Source organism: Vigna unguiculata, chromosome 9 (assembly GCF_037176805.1).
Source record: "Vigna unguiculata cultivar grain cowpea cultivar isolate G323 ecotype 2 chromosome 9, ASM3717680v1, whole genome shotgun sequence".
In the NCBI taxonomy this organism is placed as follows: domain Eukaryota; kingdom Viridiplantae; phylum Streptophyta; class Magnoliopsida; order Fabales; family Fabaceae; genus Vigna; species Vigna unguiculata.
In genome coordinates this window covers 36,545,795-36,563,069 of record NC_140800.1, presented here as the reverse complement: position 1 = coordinate 36,563,069, position 17,275 = coordinate 36,545,795, and the positions used below count along the sequence as shown (strand labels likewise).

The following is a 17,275-nucleotide window of genomic DNA, read 5'->3' as shown; positions in this document are numbered from 1 at the left end:
GGTGGACGACCTGGACGGGCCCGGCGACCCGGACGGGTCTGACGACCTACACGGGCCTTACGACCCAGATGGGCACGATGACACGAACGGGCGCGTCGACCCGGACGGGAATTACAACCTGGACAAGCTCTACGACCCAAACGAGCTCGACGTCGTGGATGGGCCCTATGACCCAGACGGGCCCCACGACTCAAACGTGCCCGACTACCCGATTGGGCCCGATTGTTTGGACGGGTCCGTTCGGGTCGTCTGGCTTGTCCAGGTCGTCGGGCCCATTTGGGTCGTCCGGCCCGTTCGCGTCATCGAGCCTGTTCGTGTTGTCGGGCCTGTCCGGGTTGTTTGACTCGTCCGGGTCGTTAAGCCCGTTTGGGTCGTCCGTGTCGTCGGGCCCGTCCGGGTCGTCGGGCCCATCCGGGCCTTAATGACATAAGTTTTAAAAAATTCAACTTAAATTTCTTTTATAAAAAATGGATTATGGATTTTGAACTTATCCAAATATTTGGATTGGATTTAAATCTTAATCCAAATATTTGGATCTGAATTTTAAAAAAATCCAAACTATTTTTACTAAAAAAATAGATTTGGGTCAAAAATCTAATCCAATTATTTAGATCTAAAATGGATGTGGATTGGATCATTAAAAATCCAATCCATGCCCACCCCTAGCTAGCGGTAACTAAATTTGTGATACATTTTATTAGAGATTAAAAAAACATATCATACCAATTCAAATATTGTTCAAAATACATCTTACTATTTCTTCATTTGTGTCTAATTTAGCTTCAGAATTCGAGAAACAATATCAACAGAAGGCATTGTGATATATTTGGATAAACAGAAAAATAAATTAAAAGGACCTCTCCTAGAGATAATTATATATATATATATTGCTTCTATTACAAATGGTATTTTTGGAGTATTAAAATGGGGTGAAAAGAATAAAAACTAAAGAAAAGGAGAAGAGATAACTAGGTTATTTAGACTAGTGTATACACAGGCGTTGTTGCGCAGCGCCTGTGTGTATGCACTTTTAAAACATGCGTAATATTATAGTGATAGGTGATGATAATATAATATTATTAAGTTAATATATAAAATAAAATTATATTTATTAAAAGTAAAGTAAAATATATAAGAAAAGATGATAGAATAATTATTGATAAATAGAGAAAAAAAGTTTGTAAAAATAAAGGTTAATTTTCAAAAAGTTAAAAAATAATTATATTTTAAAGGACAAAATTGATATTTTGAAATGTGGAAACAAATTAGGGAATCTCTTTATATATTGTTATATATTAAGGAATTGTGAATAGATTGGAGAAAAACTTTTGCTGTAGATGTGCCTGGAAAAAATATTTTAAATTTTAATTTTATTTTAATAATATTTTATTACATAAATAAAAACATAAAAATTGGAAATAAAATAAAACTACGATCTATTATTTTGTAACGATTTTTTTTTGTTTTATTATAAAATATATATGAACACAATATTGTATTTATTTTATTGATTATTTTAATTATTTATTTTAATATAATATTAAAATTTATTTATAAATATTTATTCATTATATATTAAATACAAATTTAAAAATGCATTTATGAAATAAATTATTTTAATATTTAATAATTAATGTAGTAAGAAAAAAATCAAGTTACTTAAATTAATTAGTAAATATTAAAATAATTTATTTTATAAAATGTTAAAATTCAAATTATTTATTATATTATAATTTAAAATAAATACATTAAAATATTTATGCATAATTAATTATTTAATGTAATGCTCACTTTTATTTCATATTAACGGGCCCAGTTTAATTAAAGAGGCCCAAATTAGCCCACACCAAAAGGCGCATCTTACTTTTTTCCTCACTCTGAAATAGAAATTGACCTAGGACTTTTGAGAAATACTCATCCTAGTTAACTGAACACTTCCTTCCCTCCGCTTAAGTCGAACTCCAAACTTCTATTCTTTCTCCTTTTCTAGTTCTATTGTGTTGTGTTGGTTCAGTTTTGGGATCTCCTTATAGTCTCATTTTTTGTCCACCTGTGTTTATGCTTTTTAGCTTCTTAGTCTGTTTTGAAGTTACGGTGGTTCCTCTCCACCTAAGACTCTCTCCTTATTAAGAGTAGTAGCAGATCTGAGGTAAAGGTTTTCACATTTTTTAGGTATCTTGCCTATTTTTGGTTCTGTTTCATGTTTAAAATGTTTGGATGATCCTTGTGTTTGTATGAGAATGAATTGCTTATGATTTGATATGAATTTCTGGTTTGCATGCGTGAGCATGGGAGAAATCTGTGATTTTCGCCCAAGCGAGCAACCATTGTCTAAGCCAGGGGCGGAGCTTCTATGAAGCTGGGAGGGGCCTTGGCCCCCCAAATATTTTTGATTTTTTTTTTAAATTATATATATGTTTTTGAAATTTTTAAGAACTTTGAAATTTTTTAAAATTATAGATAGTGTATTTTCAAAAATGAAGAAAATTAAATTATATTTTTTTATTTCTTTTATAAAATAAAATATTGAATACTAATAAATAATAAAACATAAAATCAAATATAACAAAGAATACAAATATTTATGTTTAATTACTTCTTTTATCTATATTTTCATCTAAAAATATCAAATTGTGACTAAACAATTAAGATTAAATTGAGACTAAAAAAATTGGAAGATCTTGATATTTTTGGAAATAGTAACCAAAAGAGTAATTAAACAAAATATTTAATAAGATATTTTTTATTTTCTTTCTCATTGCCTTTTTAGTTTTTCACTTTTTGAAGAAAAAATAAAGTTATATATATATATATATATATATATATATATATATTCATTCATTATTTTTACTGTTATTTCTTATTTGTTTTTTTTTTCTTTCAAGAATAACAAGATGTAACTCTCTTGTCGTACTTGATAATGAAATATTAGTTTAATAGTTATTAAAATTATTATTTTTATCTCATGAGTATCTTGTATATTCATTTTTTATTATTATAGAAGTAAAAAATAATGTATTATGTGACTTGACTACCATATATTTCTCTTTTAATAATTATGTCTCTCAATTTTTTATTAGATTATAACAAATTATTTTTTAATATATTTAAAAAAAGTATATTGATGAAGAATAAAATAATAAATGTTTTTTTAAAAGTGATACAAGAAGTGAAGATGGAAAACAACATAGATTCTACTTCTTCACATATTTTGAAACATTATACTAATGATTCAATTGTTCAGTTACATAAGTTATTTTTTTTAAACATTATACTAATAATTCAATCAAAATCAAATAACCATATTACTTTGGCCCTTCCAGCACTCTTGATCAAGATCTGCCACTGGCCTAAGCGAGAATAGCATAAAACTCACCTAGGTTTTTGCTCGAGTTGTTGCTCAGGCGAGAAGCTCCGGTTTTGATTGCTTAAGCGAGAACTTGCAAAGCCTCACAATGTCCACTATTCGAGTTCTCGCCTAGGCGAGAATGCCTAGCTTAAGCTAGAAAACTTTTGTCGCTTAAGCGAAAGTTTTAGCTTGAACGAGATTGGTGCACGAACGTGCTTCATTACTTGCTCTCTTCTCTGATTGGCTGTTTGATTTCTTAAGGGTATGATGAATGATGTTGTGCATGTAAGATGAGGCATTTGGGACTGTATTTCATATGGTTGGCATGAGATGATAATGTTTTGAGATAACATGTGGATTATGTGTGGTAATTTCATGGAGAAATCCGTTTTTATGATAAAGTAGTGTGTAATGACTTAAGGGTTCAAGTAAGGTTGTATCCTAACACTCTAATGAATTAGTCAAACTCACTTAGACTAGACTGGTTCATGTGATGAGAGTAGGAGGAGGTCCTAGTCTTTGACAGGATAATGACCTTAGATAATCATGGACTAACTTTGTGTGTGGTAGGGTGAAACCCATTAGCAATGACTCTACAGAGTAGTAGAGGCCACCACAAGTGCAAGCAACTAATGAATCTAATTTCACTATACATATCCATATAATTGAGTTAGAGGATCTCTCATGGTTTGTTATAACATATTGTTTGTGCTCAATAACTTCCTTGCTCAAAATATGCTTATTTATCTATTAAAAAAATGTTTTCTCTAGCTTATCTTATTTTTGTTTGTGGTATGTCTTCTTTTGGATTTTTCTTATTTTGCAATTATCACTAATATTGGTGTGACCAGATGTGGGGACCCTTGGTGATTATCATGATGATTGAGAAGTTGTTGTTGAGCTCCTTTTGAAGCACAATTTTATTTGTAATACCTTGCTCTGTCGAGCAACCTTTCACCAATATATTTTATGTTTTAAAACATATTTATGGTATTGTTCTATGTCTATGGTACTCTTGTTCCTTATGGTACTCTTATTCTAGTATATTTTGGATAAATATTGTAAAAGGTCGAAAGATTGATTCTCATATATTTTCTATTGTTACTCTACTTTATATTTTAATTGTATAATGTTTTATTTATTAGAATTATTCTATTTAATGAATTGCAACTGACATTTAACTTATCATAATTGATTATTGTTGATTTTGCAACTTTCTTAGTTCCACAGCATGGAAGATTTTAAAAAATGTCTTGAATTTTGTATTTTTCATTTGCAAATATCCATTTCTTTTGTTTCCGGTGATGGAAACAAAGAGGTTCCAAGCGTTTGACCTGTAAAAAACAAACTTAAACACCATAAAAGACTCTAAAAGGTGAAAATGTATTTACACAACAAAATAGAGGGTAGGTTCAATCAACAGACAACAACATAATGACAAACACTATATACAATCTAAAAAAATTAGAAGTGATTGAACGAATTATATGTTCTAATCTCTGTCTGGAATATGTTTCTCCTCAATTTTAAAGAAATTTTACTATTTGTTCTGAAGTCAAATAGATACATATTATTATAAAACAATAGGAATATAGATGATCTGATATTGGTTATATTTTTGCTGACTTTCTAAAGATAAAAATTGCTATAAAAGTGTTAAAAGTAATATTGACAAAATTGTCAGAATAGAATCGTTTAATTATATTTTTTCATTTTAATTTAATATATCTATATAATACTTTTGTCACATGTTTTGGTATGCACTATTTTTTTAAGACGTAATTATTATAACTTTTGATTATAATATAATAATTAAAAGGAAAGATTAATTAATAATAGAAATGAGTGTTTCCTGACATGGATGAAGTGCGTGGTAGGGGTGGAGAGGACACCGGAATCTGTACTCTCATTACTCAAAATACTAATTTCCATTCTCATTGGGACTCACTGCTCTGCGTGTTCATTTTTCACTGCATATTCAATCATTATTATTTCACTTCTAACATCACTAACATATTTAAGACTAAATTATAATATAGCTGTGACAGATTTTGCATAGGAAAGGTCAAATTATATGTGAATTTTTTTATTAATATCATATTCAAATTATTTTTCATTTTCATTCCTTAAATATAGACGTGAGGTTACACAATGAAATTAATGTGTAGTTTCCGTAAGTCTGAAAGACTAAAATATTTAAAATAAGTTTTAGAAAATTTATATTATTTTATTGACTTTTTCTAACATAGTAATTTATTCTCATTTTAATTTCTAGAAATGCACGTCAATATTATCAATTAAATTATATTTATGGTTATTGTGGTAAGAGTTGTATTTTCAATAACTTTTTCTTTAAAACGGTGATTTGCTGTATATTTAAGAAGAACGTATATGTTTTAGCTGTAGTATCAGTTTTATAAAATCGTATGTTGTGAGTTTTATAAGCTTCAACATAACAAAATGTGATGAATAAAAAAACATGGGAGAGAATCTGAAACTTCTCTTTTTGGTGTCACACCTATGATTCAAGCTTCCGACACAGAGCTAGCACTCTAAAGAGGTACCGTCAAAATCTTAGACAAATGTTCCCACCTAGTAGAACCCGAAACAAGTCTATGTTTCAAACTTCCATAACTAGTTACAACGAGTTAAGTCCAATCACTGAGAGAATAAACTATCAACCACGGATCCAAGCCATATGTTGGCTAACCAGTCACCACAAGGTATATTGACCAAATAATTGCTTCTATTAGCTATTGATCTTATAATATTTTGGATCGCATCGATTGTCCAGTGATAAAAATCAAATAAACCGAGATATAATCAAATTATAATGATTGAACTATTATATTTTTATACAGAAAAAATCGAGGTCTAACTAATAATTATAGTTTTTCACCAAATAATAAAAGTTTGATCGAATAATAATCTTGCTTAAATAATTAAGACACAGAAGAACGAAAGAAAGAAGACAAGGGCATCAAACAGTGAATAACCATTTTCCTTCGGCGTGAACTAATGTCTAGTGAATTAGAAAGCATTAAGAAAATGATGGTGACGTATTAATTCACAGTGATGAATGGAAGGAAGTATGAACAGTCCAAAATCAGCTTTTGTTCTTTGATGTTTCTTCATTATGTCTAAAAGAGCAATAATATGTGGCTGAGAAGCACGACCAAGTTGCCCTCATTGCATGTTCCAAGCTTTTGACTGCTGACGTAGGTGTGTTGCTGTTGATGTTGCATGCTGAATGGGAAGCAACTACCACAACCAGCCAGCTAAGAAATTAACAAGTGGAAATTCTGTATTACGTGCAAGCCAAGAACACAAATAATGCTTCATTAAAATCACAAACTGCAATTTTCGCCTTTAACTATATACTGTTTTTCTTTTCTTTTTCTTTCTTCTTTTATAACCCATGTTTACATTCAATGCATATATATGAAGTTTAAAGTGATAAATAAAATTTGTTCATGAAAAACCTATCTTCTAACTCCTGAAAATTATATTATTTTATTACCTCTTTGTATGAATCAATCATACTACAATAGTAAATAATAAAGTATATCCCATATCTATAAAAAGAAATAATCGAATCTATGTAGCATCGTATATGTAAAAAAAAAAATGCATATCAAGTTTTTATGGCATCTTTAAGAATTGTTTTGCAAGTGCACAAAATTGATAATAGGTGAAAAATATATGGGTTTAAAGTTTTTGAATCTCAAAGGATTCACCCAATGGATAAAAGGCTAATTTTTCCAAAATCATAACCAACAAAGATATATGTTCCACTAGACTTTCTCTATAAAAACTAGTTTTCCTTTAAACACACTAGTTTTTCTCCCTCTATATTCCAACAAACGAACATACTACAATGTTTTCATTATACTTTTTTATACATGTTTTCCCACACCAAATCTATGTTACAAAACAAAACCTAGTAGCATTGTGTTGGGTCAACCCAACTAACATATTTTCAAAACTAAGAGTATGAGCATGCGAAGAAAATAAGATCAATCCACATCCTGGTTAGTCAACTGGATCTGTATTTCTTTTTATTAATTGTATCTTCTTGGTCATATTTTATTTTTTTTAACTTTGGGGAAATATTATTCTTCCACGCCTCTTCAAATATTTCATAATGTAAATTTTTATAGTAATGTAGTTTTTCAATCAAATAGTTCACTCCTCCATGTCAGACACCACTCCAATCCATTCTCTCTTTATTTATCTGTAATGAAATGAGAAACTATTTTTGAACTGCTTGCAATTTTTTCTTCCACTTTCAAATGTATAACCAGGATTTGGTTTGTGTCTCATCCTTTTTATTTATTTTTTTTTGTTGTTGATCAGGTTATAGTACCATTTTTGTTGACTTAGAATTCCGCATACTTGTACAGCAAAAACAATTGTGGTGCAAAAAAAAAAATGAGGTTAGTATATACCTCTTTCTTATGCAATTAGATAAATGAATAAGGTGCAAAGTAAAAGTGACGAATACAATTTCATTAAATTTGAAGAAATGTGGATATGTATCGTCTTGTTTTAAAAGAAATAAAAATAGTAATATTTTTGAACATTGTAGGAGTAACAGTCGAATAACTGAGTGCTGATTATCTTATAAAAAAATGTTTGGCAAAAAAAACAACCATTTCACAATTCAGTGAAAAATAAAATGTCATAAAAAACGATAAAAGAAAAAAATGAAAAGTAATATAAATGAATGTAAAAAATAAAAAATTAGTATCAAAATATCATGGTCCTTATCTTATAGTATGAATGGGATGGATGAATTAAGGTGGGTAAAACAGAGAATAAAAAGAATAGAGAGTAAAAACAACAAATATAATGTGCGATAAAAATGAATATAAGAGGAATTGAATAAATATTTACAATTTTCGCTGAAAATCCATCCAAATGAATAGTCATTGTTGGGCTATGAGAGTAAAATTCCATTTAAATTTCGAATGAGAAACAAAGTTGGGAAAATTGGTGGGACTTTCCGACAGATTTATATCAGTATAAACAACACATGAAATTGAAATTAGATATAAAAAATAATATATAAGAAATGCTCAGTTGTGCCGACACGGGTTGAATAATAAATAAGTATTAAATTTTACAAAAATTGATAAATAATTATGATATTAAATAAATTATGATCTAAAATTTATTAATACAATTATATATATATATATATATAAATATATACTTTTTTTAAATATGATTGTTGTTGTGTAAGTGCAAATTAAAATCACATATATTACTATCATACACATATTACTACTTAATAAATTAAATATTTTATTAATAAATATGAACAAAATATCATAAAATATGAGATATAAATACTAGACACAACATATCGAATATGGATACGCAACATTAACAACAGATAAATTAAAGTATATTATGGATACGTAACTAGTATTGGTACATGATAAGAAAAGATGATAGATTGATTCAGATAGCCGCTTCCCGGTGGGGAGGGCGGAGACACAAATTAAGCACAAGGATGTTAAGTACTATTCAAATTATAAAAATTGAAGAAAAAAAAAAAAACATAAGAACACGCACTTCAACCACCCTGCGCAGAAACAAGTAAGTGCGCTTCTGTCATAATCACTTTTTCAAATTAATATATGTACTTAATTAAATAATAATTTCCATTTGTATATATATAAAAGGTATTACGTGAAGTCAATTCTTCACGCACATAAATAATGGCTCATACTATTTGATTTTTTTCTTTTTCAGAAACTAATAGATCTCCATATCTAGAATCTAAAAAACTAATAATCACCTAGTTAAGACGTAGATATCATTAAAAAGGCCATTTCTGTTTATATTTTGGATTTCAAATTTAGAATTCATGTGTAACAAAAACCATAATGTTATAAGGTCTTGAATTTTAATTTTAACTATATATCCTTCAAAATATTAGTTTTACATTGTACAAACTAATTCTTAAAAAAGGAAATTCTTTGAAATATGTTTGGACTTGAGATGGAATTGAATCGTAGGAAATTCTTTAAATTTTAAAAGCATTTGAGGCATAAATAATGAGTAATTTTAACTTTTTGTGCATGACAACATTTTATTTCTTTCGTTTTAATTTAGAAAAAACACTAATCCAATTAAAAAAGATTAACATTTCCTTAACCTTTTCCAATTTAATTTAAATTTATTAATAATATATAATACAAATATTGTATATTGTCATTTAATTACAGATGTTATATATATTTTATATGAATAAATAAAAATATTATATTATATACAGAGTACTATTAAAATAATATACATTTATATAAATAAAGAAAAACTCCATGTATTTCCCATTCCTACCAAAATATTCTTTATCTCTTTGATCACGATAAAACTTCATTTCACAATGAAGAAAGTCTTCATTAAATTAATCAATTATTGGTTCAACGTAATCAAAAGAGATATAGATGATCATGTTGATTTTTTTAAAATAATATCCAGAATAAGTTATAATTAATTAACGATTTAAACATATTTTATAGCACAGTGTCAAATCTAAATCGTTTTCAAACCCCCCATACAAACATATTCTTGAGAACCAAAAGTTTATGCAACATGTGTAATGCTCTACACGTATACATTACAGCACATATTCTAAATATAGTACTACTATTTCTTTTTACCGAGGAGGGGAATGTGGGAGATTAATTATATGATACTCCAAAATAGTTGTAATTTCCATTAGTTTTTATAGAGACATAGTTAAGTAATTGTTTATAAACAAATTATATACATTACAATTTTTTTATTGACAAAAATAAATTTATTGATAAATATAAAATTATTGACGAATTTTACTAACACATTTTAGAATTTAAATTATTAAAAGAAACTTATGTCAAATAATAAATTTACTGATAAAGTAGAATTTGTTTTACGGTAGATATTTCTGTTGATAATGTATCTGATGATTGGTTTCTTAGTGAATTTTGTCAGAAGACTTCGACTATTGATAATTGAGCCTCAATGGTGAGACCGGTTGACATAGTGGTGATGGACGACGACGATGAATGCATGAAGAGGAGTAGAGTGGAAGAAAAACAAAGAAGAAAAAGAAAAGAGTAAGAAAGGAAGAAGATAAATAGTCGCAATTTTTATTGACAACTTTTAATGATTGTCAAAATTGTGAATAATTATCGATGAATACATATTGATAGATTTGTGACCCTTAGTAAAATTTATTAATGATCAATCACTTTAACAACAAATATTTTACCATCAATAATCTATGGGTAAAATCAAATTATCAATCGTCTTTTGCTATTATCGACATGTTGTATTATATCGGTAATATGTGATTCTCTTGTTCCATATATTTATAAAAAGAATATTTGTGTTTCAAGTTAATATTTACATCTTCAAAATTACACCAAATTTCATCATGCATTAATCAGGAAGGATTAATAGGTGAATATTTGCCCATATCATTTCTTTCAGAACTTAGTCGTTAAAGACGTTATAGAGTAATACTACATCGGCCACAAAGATAGGCTGACATATGAGGTTCTTACCTGCAAAATAAAACCAGAGTTTATTCTTTGGATCCTTATTCTACCTCTTTCAATTTTACACTTTCCATTTTTAAAATCAATTAAGAAAAAGGAATGAATAGATATTAACTAAAATCATAAAATATATTGCATTATCTTATAATTTATTTCCTTAACTTCTTGCATGACACAGATCTGTCCTATATGCGGATTATTCTATGGCGGCTAGCCTTGGCAGTAGTTCGAATGCTGAATTAAGCAAAAAGCCTAATCAGCAGTGAAAATGAAATCAAAAGGTGGAGTTTGTGCGGTGAAATGTGATGAGATAGGTGAAAAAAAGGCATCAAATTGAATCGAGGGAAAGAGGAAAACGCACCAAAGAAATCCAACTTGACAAAAAATCTCATCAAACTTAACAACTACTACAAAGTGCTAACTATATATTAATGGATCAACCCTTCGCTATTGCGCGACTTAATTAGCTCTTTGATTATTTTTTATACATAGTGGTGCATGTCTACAAAAAAGACGAATATATATCTCTGTAGGAAATTATATACACCACTCTCATTAAAGTGCGGTAATGTACAATGTTTTACCGGGGATCAAAGGAAAATTCACTGTCAATTTCACTCCCTATCAACTTAAATTCCAAACACCAATATAATCTTAATAATATACAGATTAAACTAATGTAATAAATGGTTTGTGCTTCATGTCGATGGTGAATCTTACGCGGTCTATTTTTGTGTTTTTATTCGTAGGCTTTTGAAACTAGATTGTTATGTTTGAATCAGTGTCACATTATTCGACATAATCTTCTTTTAGCTGCAGAGTTGAGTCGTTTAAAACCTACAAGAGCACAATCTTAAAAGACTGATATGTCAAATTGTTTGGAAATTGTCCTTCTTACGTTACGTACTCTATTACAATGTTGAAGAAAGAGTTATCACTTGAAAATCACACCTGTCACGGATATCATATAATATAACGGTTGCAAGAAGAATACAAAAAGAGCACGCAAAAAACAAAGAATATTTTATGAATTTGGATTCTCTAATGACAAAACAAACAAAAAGAACACCAGCAACTCATAACTTTTTTCAACAATAAAAAAAAAAAACAAAATGTAACGTATTAATAATCATGATGCGAGAAATAAAAGGTTTAAAAACATGGTACATAAACAGCATCATTCATCGGAGCAATCTAGGTGATTACATCATCCAAAAAAAAATATATATATTTTATTTATTTGATTTAAACTGGGAGAATGGTTAGAATGATTAGGTTTATAGTGTTTGTTGGAAATTCAAACTTGGGTTCTACGGGTGGTTCACCGTACGTATGTGTATGCATGGTGACACGGTGCGCAACCTAATTCTACGAAGTGGCCACACAGTTTTCCACTTAGTCAAGTGGCAACTGTCAATTTTTCCACAAACTATGTTTGTGCACTCTCCGCTGTGACACTGCTTACGACTCGTATTTGGTCTCTTCCCAATGTTGCACTGCACTATTACCTCCTCAATTTTCCTCCTTTTCTTTTTGCCCCTTATTTTACTTTCATACCAAACACCAACTAATTACTCAATTAATTAATCACCCTTTCTCTAATCTTCTTCACTCTGCTTCTGCCATTCTAGTACCAACCTCACACCATTCTTCAATTCTTCAAAGATTATAGCTCCACCGCGCGATTAACTTTATCAGAAAATCTCGATCCTGTACTTAACATCAGTTTTTTTTCTTAGGCTGTACTTGGCCCAAGTGTACTTAACCGTATGCCACAATCAAACGTCACTTTCTCTTCCACAAAAATGCGTGACACGAGTGATCTTAATGATGAAAACAGTTCAGGAAAATTTTCCATAAACCATGTCTTTAAAGTATTGTGATTTTTGAGTAATTTTGCCGTCCACCTACAAATCATCATAATGCATGTGAGAGAAAGTGTTGTTATAGTGCAGATATCATATATTGTTTTCACAACTACGACTCTGATTCACTTTAATTAATCCATTTATGTTTGGATGAAAGTTGACAATGTGATACTCGAATTCTGATATCCATTTAAGATTTTGTTGTTTGAGGAAACTTCGTATAACATACTCTTGAACACACCTCTTAATGTATTCTTTATCGTTAGTTAAAATTTTATTAAATATCATGAACTTCTTAAGTGTCTCACTAGATAAGAAGTGGTTTTGAATCGCAATTTTGATAACACTCAATGTTAAAATAAACTTATCTTAAGTGGAAAATAAAAAAATTCTCTAAACAATTTTTTTTTCCCTAAAAAAACTAAACCAAACATGTACTACGTGTTAAAAGTTAATAGAATAAAACAAACTTGTTTGTGAATTACTTTTCAAGGAGCACCATATGTGTGTACACAAAGTTTGAGAATATGGGGAGAAAAGAGAAAATATGAAACAAAATGGTTCATTCGATTAAAAGAGATAAAAACAAAAGATAAGTGCATGAAAGTTATTACGGAAAATCATTACAAGAATGACATTACTCTTCTTTTCTTCCCAACAAATTACGTTTTGCACACGACGCAAATTCGCTTTCACATGTAAAGTATGCAGTGTAAAGATAAAAAAAAAAGGAAAAAAAAAAAGGAAACTTTTAGTTTTGTCACTGAAAAATGCATACACAAAACTGTACATAAAAATATGGTTCACCATTTATAATGAATATTATTAACTCAAATTAAAAAATAAACATATTAAATAAATAAATAAAAATCATGCAATTATAAAACATATATATATATTTACACACTAATCACATCATGCACGCCCCCGTCTACTAATTATGTTACTGCAGCCGGGGAACGTGTAAAGTGGAATTATAAAGCTGCTTTTTGGATTATAAATATTATTAAATATATTCAGCGGTTGAGTATAAATATTACGATGGCTTGCATTTGTTTCGCAGTGAGTTGCAGATAAACAAAATCAAGCAGAAGCAGTTTCACTTGATCCCAGACTCGTAACTCGGGATCAAGAACTAGAAAGAGAGGGTTATTAAGAAGAAAAAGATGGGTGCGTGGTTGAGAAATGCAAGGCCCTATCTCCTGTTATTGGCTGTTCAATTTGGTTCTGCTGGCATGTTCATATTCGCCATGGATGCTATAAAGAAGGGTATGAGCCATTACGTCTTCATTGTCTACCGTAATGCCATCGCCTCTGTTACTCTCGCTCCCTTCGCCTTTGTTCTTGAAAGGTATCTTCTTCCACTTACCTCCCATGCATGCATATTGAAAAGAAAACACTCTTTGTGACAGTTCCGCATGTAATGTTTTCTGAATAACACTCTTCTGAAACAAATGTTTTTGCAGGAAAGTAAGGCCCAAGATGAGTTTCCGAGTATTTTCAGAGATTATGGCACTGGCTTTCTTCGAGTATGATTCTCTTACACTTATTCAACTTTCACTTTGTTGTTATTGTTTAGTTAAGTAAAATTATACGATGCTACTTGCAGAATAATACTGGATCAGTGTTTCGCTCTATTGGGCATGAAATTCACGTCTGCTTCTTTCTTATCTGCTGTCATGAACTCCGCTCCCTCTATTACTTTTGTGATGGCAGTCATTCTAGGGTAAGTATTCCATCTAATAGTAATAATAATAATAATACAAGGTTATTTTCACTTTTAGAACATTGTTTTTTAATTTTTTTATTACATTTATTAAACTTTTTTTTTCTATTTTTGTCTACCTTCCACTCACATATACCCTAGAAATAAGATGCGTATGTAGTTAGCAACTTTATATTTATCTATTTTAAATATTCCGTTAATATTTATTGTTTCCCCTTATTTTTCTTCCTGTCACGTCATTTAATTTATTATACACATTCCTTCGTCTTTAAACTCTGTCTTTCTTTCGGGAAGATGCCAAATACAGGTCTATAATGCAACATTATCGAAACAATTGTGTTTACCTACAAGGTTATCTAATAAATAAAAGAAAAAAGGCTCTAAATAATGGTCCACAGGGGATTGGTTAGTAATGGATCAAAATGCTTCTATAGAAAGGTTAGGTAAAGTCCCACCAACGCTAATCAAGAAAACAAATTTATTGTTTTTAAACTCCGAGAATCCAAGGTTTATAAAACTAAATATGAAGGTTTTAAATTTATTTATTTTTAAAATATCTAATTAAAATAAATCAGTATAAATAATATGAGTATTCATTTTGTGCAAAGTATAATTTTCATACATGCCCTTCTCTGATTTATAAGTACCACTTTCTATCATCTTTGAAGCTTGATATGACGTAACCTTGTAATGGAGTGATGTCCTTTTCCAATACTTTTTATGTACCATTTTTCTTAAAGAGAAAAAACAAAAACATAAACTTTAATGGTAAGCTATAGTTATAATTAATTCCATTTCCTTGAATCTTAATCTCTTCGCATGAATTTCGCCAGAAAGAAATTAATAGTATTCTTGTACGTCATTTTCTAAGCCCTCTAGCACCCACTTTTGCAGTAGAAAACGCACCACGAGTCCTCTTCTAATTTCAACTTACCACTTTCATGTCCACAGCTTACAAGACATTGTATTACAAAAATCAAGTGTGAGACACGCAACTTTTATGTTTCTAATTGATTAACTAAGTGATGATCTTATCAGTTACATTTTTCTATGCTTCATAACACGTTTGTGCAAAGGATAAAAGATATAAACTAATATTTATGAAATGTTGAAAAGGCAAGAAATTATAATGACCATGAGAAGAACACGGAAAGTTTCAGCCACAATATATATTTTTAGGTGGAGTGTTTCAGCCACAATATAGATATGCTTAATGCACCTTTCCCTCTTGATTCAATCTAGCATTCAAAACAAAAGCACTAGTGCGCAAACGTATAAACACGTAATAACGACAAAAACACAAATCTTCTTTTTTGTTTAATGGGTTGGACAGAGAATCATAATTATAAAAGTTTATTTTTATTTTTTTAAATGAGCAGAATGGAGCGCATGAAAATTAAGGAAGTAGCATGTCAAGCCAAAGTGATTGGAACCGTAGTAACATTTGGAGGAACCTTGCTTATGGCACTGTACAAAGGCCCCGTCCTTAGTTTCATGAAATCTTCGACCAGCCATGTTAGCCAAACTGAGAACGTGAGCAACCCCACCGGAAACCATTGGGTCATAGGAACAGTGTTCCTCCTCATTGGTTGTGCAGGTTTTTCTGCATTTTACATATTACAGGTATATAACATAATTAACGCACCTTGTTATAGTAATTAAGTTTGACATATAATATCCATAGATGAAATATCAATGGATATCTTTGGAGAAATTAATGATTGTTGGTTTGGTGATCTGTAGGCCATAACATTGAGAAAATACCCAGCAGAGATGTCGTTGGCCACTTGGGTTTGCTTTGTAGGAGCACTTCAAAGCTCTGTTGTTGCAATCTTCGCAGAACGGCACCACCCTCATGCTTGGTCCCTCGGTTGGGACACACGACTCTTTGCCCCTGCTTACGCGGTCAGTGCTTTTGGATTGGATTCATCGTACAGTAATAAGTACCTAACACAACTGTTTGGTCTGAAAATGATATATACCATAACATCATAACATCCTAGTTCTAGTTGTACTGCACCCATGCTCCTTTTTTATAACCTTATATTTTTCTTAATCAGTGTTTTTAACATATTCTATTACAGGGAATAGTTACATCAGGAGTTCAGTATTACATACAAGGCATGGTGATAAAATCCATGGGCCCGGTTATTGTGACTGCTTTCAATCCTCTGCGTATGATCATTGTTACGGGCTTGGCCTGCATCATCCTATCTGAGCAACTCTACCTTGGAAGGTACAACAAATTAAGTAGCAAATGCTTCAATTCTCATCTTCGTTGTGCACATTTTTTTCTTCTCTTTACTAACCACAGTAATTTAATTTTCCTTATTTGTGTTCTTGATATATCAGTATAATTGGAGCAATAGTTGTTGTGCTGGGGCTTTACCTTGTAGTGTGGGGAAAAGCTAAAGAACGCAGAGGTATGACGCCACCATCGCCTACAGAGGATAACTTTCCCGAAGATCAACGACAGCTACCGGTCTCAGCTCCAAGGAATGATAGTGATGACAATAAGGCTTAAGTAGTGCATGGCCATAATATAAAAGAAAAAGTGACGTGGAAGGCACAATATAATGAGATGAGAAAGTCAGAAAAATTTTTAAGTAGGTCGAGACTTTGTCTAATGAGACATTGGTGTAGCATTTCCGTACAACTGGTTTAATGTCAATGTCGTGCAATTTACTCATACCATGAAATTGGTGGGACAGGTGTCATGGCCATACATGAAATTCATCTAATATATATAATTAATTAGTGGCCACTTTTAGCTGCA

General features: G+C 30.3%; 1 protein-coding gene across 1 annotated transcript; it reads left to right on the top strand.

Annotated features, from left to right (window-relative positions):
* The first annotated feature begins 13,825 nt into the window (after window positions 1–13,825).
* On the top strand, window positions 13,826–17,275 carry LOC114164239 (WAT1-related protein At4g08290-like). The gene is made up of 7 exons (XM_028048829.2): window positions 13,826–14,124; window positions 14,240–14,302; window positions 14,383–14,499; window positions 15,879–16,122; window positions 16,243–16,404; window positions 16,584–16,735; window positions 16,852–17,275. Exons 1-7 carry the CDS (start codon window positions 13,940–13,942, stop codon window positions 17,021–17,023), a joined length of 1,095 nt encoding a protein of 364 aa, XP_027904630.1. The 5' UTR covers window positions 13,826–13,939; the 3' UTR covers window positions 17,024–17,275.

What these genes read in the sequence shown, in the direction of transcription:
- LOC114164239 (XM_028048829.2), top strand. Translation starts at nt 13,940, where the DNA reads ATGGGTGCGTGGTTGAGAAATGCAAGGCCCTATCTCCTGTTATTGGCT. An exon ending in ATGGCACTGGCTTTCTTCGA is followed by an intron (nt 14,303 to 14,382) that starts GTATGATTCTCT and finishes TGCTACTTGCAG; the next exon opens with AATAATACTGGATCAGTGTT. An exon ending in GTGATGGCAGTCATTCTAGG is followed by an intron (nt 14,500 to 15,878) that starts GTAAGTATTCCA and finishes TTAAATGAGCAG; the next exon opens with AATGGAGCGCATGAAAATTA.